This window comes from Buceros rhinoceros, unplaced genomic scaffold (assembly GCF_000710305.1).
Source record: "Buceros rhinoceros silvestris isolate BGI_N320 unplaced genomic scaffold, ASM71030v1 scaffold14789, whole genome shotgun sequence".
NCBI classification, from domain to species: domain Eukaryota; kingdom Metazoa; phylum Chordata; class Aves; order Bucerotiformes; family Bucerotidae; genus Buceros; species Buceros rhinoceros.
This window is the reverse complement of record NW_010431018.1, coordinates 4,225-9,022: the sequence shown is the minus strand read 5'-3', so window position 1 is coordinate 9,022 and position 4,798 is coordinate 4,225. Positions and strand designations below refer to the sequence as shown.

The window sequence follows — 4,798 nt, the reverse complement described above, 5'->3', positions numbered from 1 at the left end:
CTGCCTTCCAAACCTGCCATACTGGCAAAACCCCCGAACACAAAACTGAACATACTAAACGCTGCTTGTGCTTACGACCATCATTACGGAATTTGAGCATTAGAGGGAGAGATTTCTCTCACCCCTACTGCAAAGGAGCTGCAAAAAAGTTACATGGAAGAAAATCCCCTCCAAACATTCATTTAACAAACATTTATTAAAACCTATAAAGGCTTCAGGTATACTAAGTTTGAAAGGGGCTAAAAAAATGTCAAGAGTCACTGAACTAAATCCACTTCAGAAAGCTGATTCCCCTAACATTTAATTAAAAAACAATTTTCTTAAAAAAATTTTTTTTGCACATTTTTCCTCATCGATTTACAAAATGCAAACAGTATGCTAGAAAAGTTTGAACATAAGGGAATGCGCTTTGGAAACATTAAAATATGTGTTCTTATAGAATGGCATTATCAAGTTTACGTTACTTCTCTGGCTTATTTTGAGAATGTTCCTCCCCTCTCTCCTGGGTCCATGAGAAGCCAGGTTTAGAAAAGAAGAGCTCCCATACTGCCAACTTCGCTCTGTTCCTTTACAAAAATTTCAAAGTACTGATAAATGATAGTGACAGCCAGCAAAATTCCTGTTCCAGACCCAATCGCCCCAAGGAAGTCTGCCAACACAGAGAGGGCTCCAATACAGAGACCACCAAAGGCAGCAGCTGTAGGGATGTACCTGCAAAACACCAGATGGAACAGAAAGTGCTGTTAGAGTTTGCTCAGGGCATTTCAAATACAGTAGGTCAGTGGTATATGGGCTCTACAGGCAGCATCGACATCAGATGCAGGTTTTTGTCCTGGAAAACCAATCCCACTGAGCACAGAAAGAACACTACAGAGATAATCTAACAGGTGGTTAAAAAACTACACGAATGGAAAAAGTCAATGGCAGAATACTCTCTTCTCTCAAGGGTCTGCAATCCAAGCTAAGGAATGTGCTGTAGTGCCACTACAGTAGGTAAGGAAATAAAAACTTAACCTGACTGGGGGGAAAAAAGCGCTAAGTTAGGAAGAGAAGGTATAAAAATGGAAAAAGTAACAGGAAAATACAAGCTCCAGAATTTAAGGCACATGCTTTAATGTAAGGCAGGAATACGCTGTATGGTACAAGCCTTCCACCAGTGAGACAACAGCCCCTGTCTCACGCAGGTAACACTGAAGCTGAAAGAGTATCTCTGTTCTAGGATCTAGAACACGGAAGTCAAAACAAAATTTGCCCCGTGCTTCCCTGGCACACTTTGCAGGGAAAGCCTGGGAAATGCTAGCTCACCTGTTCAGCTCATGCACCATGGAGGTCTCTCTGTGGCCTCGCATCACCATCTGCTGTTCTTTCAGCTGTTTGGCGACCTGCATCGAACAAGGAATGGAGCGAGTTAGCAAGGCCACGGAACTCAGCGCTATGGGAGAACAGAAGAAAGATGTTTCCGTAAATGGTGCTGGGTTTGGGTTTTCTTTGTATCGTTTTGGGTTATTAGGTTTTGCTTTTGCATTATTGAGAGTTTAAAACATCCAGTATTTTAACTTCAGACCGACTGCAGTCCCGGGCACTTTTCCACCCGGTCAGTCACGCGAGTACCTCTAGTCCTACGAGCAAAGGAAACGCAGGACACTGGTAGGCTCTCCACACAATTCAGTTCCTGCTTTGCCACCTGCCCAGTTTCGCACAACCAGCTGAGCTAACCGTTTATTTGTGGGGCCACACTAGAAGCTACGTGATTTGGAAAGAATCCATCTTGGAACATCATTCTTGAACTGGATTTCTGACATTGCACAGGGTTGCAACAGCAAGAGCTTCACTAACAACTGAGGGGAACTGAAAGTCTAGCAGGGGAACTTCTGATGGTGCCTGTCACTGAATCTAATGTACTGAGAAAACACACTTCCAGGTGACTAAGCTACCAGTTTTCCACTATACTGCGAGTATTAAGTAATGATTTACCAATTTTTATTTCTGACCATGTTTACATGAACCTAAACCAACTTCATTCAGTATCAGAGAAGTTATCGAAGTGTTAAAAGCTGTATGTTGGTCTATACTGAAATAAAAGTCTGGCTCTACAAGGCTGCAGGCCTGATAGCAAGCAGATAGAGGCAAGTCCCAAACAGAGGATGCTCACACTGTTCCAGTACCTGTGCAGCTACGACACACTTGTTAAAGAAGGGTGTAAACCATTCCAGACGGCTGCCAAACAGGGCTCTCTACCCAAATCCACACAGGACAACCATACTGCCATGACAACTATTTTCCTTCTTGTTTTCCAGTTTCAATTTCAGAACGATAGAGTTGCTGGATATCACACATCCTGTAGCAAATGGCAATTCTGAGAAGCTATGCTCAGGTACGCTGATGTGCTGCACTACGGTGCTGTGTTATCAGCGCTCTCAAGTTAAAAATAACAACTTCTAGTTAATCTTCCCCAAAAAGAAGCCAAGAACCCTCTATGCCAGGCATGGGTAGTCAGGATTTACCTGCCGGCTCCGAACTGGCAACTGCCTTGCACACGGTGCATCTGTCGACTGGCACTGAAAGAGTTTCTACGTTCCCTGTCACCTGGCCTGTCCTCACACTGACCAGATGTTACATAGCCAGATGCTCTAAGCTTCCCAATGCCAGTGAAAGTGATTGAGTTTTGCTGTTGTTTTTCAAAGAGCAGTAAAGAAAACAGGGAAATTGCTCCCATTCTGCCCTCATCCTCCCCACTTACAAAAAAGACATAGTCCCTGTTTATATAAATTATGAATATTGCCCACAGGATCACCAGCATAATAGCTATTTTGGAGGCAAGTCAGTCTTATTCCTACCACAGCCCATCCATTTTCATCACGTAAGCTGTCATAATTTATCATTTTAAACTTACATCTTTGGCAGAGGAGCCAGAGACTTCAATCCATGTCTTAGAGAAGAAAGCACAGGAGCCCAACATAAATACAATATAAACAACTGCATGTACTGGGTCTTCTAACACTGAAGAAAAGGACTCTGGAGGTGATAAATAATAGCAAAGTCCACCAACTGGATAAGCACGAGCAGGGCCTCCAGATGACGTGTCCTAGAAGAAGGAAAAAAGCAGTCACCAACTTTTTCACTATTTCTTAGCCATTAAGCTCAGCCTGCGTCTGTAGCACTTTCACATCACTCTGTATCGGTAGCACTGCAGCAGCACACACAGAGTCAACTCAACTATCACGAGCAGTTTCTAAAGTGTAAATGGAATACAACGAGGAACAGGAAGAACCAGCCCAAGGTAAGAGGTCATAGGAAACCTAACATCTCCACTCATCACTGCAGGTCTCATACTCTACCATTAAATTTAAACGAATTACTAACTAGGAGTTTCAGTGTATGTGACTGCCTGCAGAGTTGTGCCTTAACAGAGAGCATCTCTTCAGACGCTCATTTTAGTGGTGCTCTTATAGAGCTGTTTAACAGCAAGATTAGAAAGAATACTCACAGACCAGGTGCCCAGCAGGCTAACCAGTAAGTTGCCACTGAAGCGAGCGGAAAGCATCTGGGAGATGACGTACAAGTTTGACACCAGGGCAGACTGAAGAATAATGGGAATGTTGGAAGTGTAGAACAGCTTGATAGGGTAGGTGTTGTACTGGCCACGGTAGCGAGCAGATTTGATAGGAAGGTCCACTCTGAAGCCCTGAAAAGTTTTCAGAAGAAAGTCTCCCATTATACCAGGACACAAATCCATCCCACAGGTTGTAAACGGCAAGTGACAGGCCTTGACAGCAACAGAAAAAGCCCTGCAATCATTTTGTGCCAGCCCACGCGCTCTGCACGTGAACGCTTCTGCAAAGGGCCTGGAAGGCTGCAGCGTTGTCTAAACACACACGTATCACGTATGAAAGATGTAGACGTCAGAAAAAATCTGAAGTTTCAAGACGACTGAACATAGCATCCAGGAAAAGAAACATTAAGGCTTTCTATATTCTTCATCAGTTTGCTGCTACACACAGCAAGAGACACACAGGCTTAGAGACTTGAAAGCATTTTCCAGCAAAAAGCAACAGCATTTGGATTAGGCAGTATGACATGTGCAATTCATCTGGGTGTTTTTAGAGGCCAAAACGGGACTCAAGTCTTTCGTGTATCTACAGTAAGCATGGGAACTGATTAAGAGAAGCTAGCGTTAAACAAACATCCAGATGTTGCAGGAACAAGTCTTCTGAAGGCACTAGAAAGTGAAAATACAGTCTCCTGTGGAAGTAAGCAGATTACAGATCCAATTCCATACAGTTTTACAGTCCCCTATTCCAACTGACCTGGAAATAAATTACAATAGCAAAGACAAAGATGGTGGCAATCAGATTCATGAGGTTGGGAAGGTTCTGACGGTAAAAGGCCTCACGAAGAGCTCTGACTTTGTCTGTACGAGTAGCCAGAAGATGGAACAGAGCAATGATGGCTCCCTCAAATTCCATGCCTTGGAAAGGAGAAGAAAAAACTAGTTAGGTGTGCTGTGATTACCTCCCAACTTCAGTGCTTTGTCCCATCATGCATACTTCATATCCTGAACTACAGGAGCCAGAATGGGGTTGCTTCAGCTCTTTTGCATCTTGACCATGCTCTCAGACTTTTACTACTGCCAACTTCACACCAGCTTCCTTATTTCCAAGACTGTTTTTTAAATTCCCCTGTAGTGGCCTTGAAACTAAGTCATAACCCACAATCAAATGTAGTAATTTTACTGGTCTCTGGAAACACTGACATTCACCAAGTTCTTTCACCCTCCTCACAAAAAAAAAAAGGGTAA

General features: G+C 43.4%; 1 protein-coding gene across 1 annotated transcript in view; it reads right to left on the bottom strand.

Moving 5' to 3' along the window:
- Nucleotides 1-234: 234 nt before the first annotated feature.
- SEC61A1 (Sec61 alpha 1 subunit (S. cerevisiae)) overlaps nt 235-4,798 on the bottom strand; it is a gene marked incomplete at its 5' end in the record, with an annotated part of 8,325 nt that continues 3,761 nt past the window's right edge. The window contains 5 exons of the mRNA XM_010143269.1: nt 235-711; nt 1,306-1,382; nt 2,894-3,085; nt 3,488-3,685; nt 4,308-4,468. Coding sequence (XP_010141571.1) covers nt 525-711; nt 1,306-1,382; nt 2,894-3,085; nt 3,488-3,685; nt 4,308-4,468 — 815 coding nt within the window. The remainder of the gene's footprint in view (nt 712-1,305; nt 1,383-2,893; nt 3,086-3,487; nt 3,686-4,307; nt 4,469-4,798) is intronic.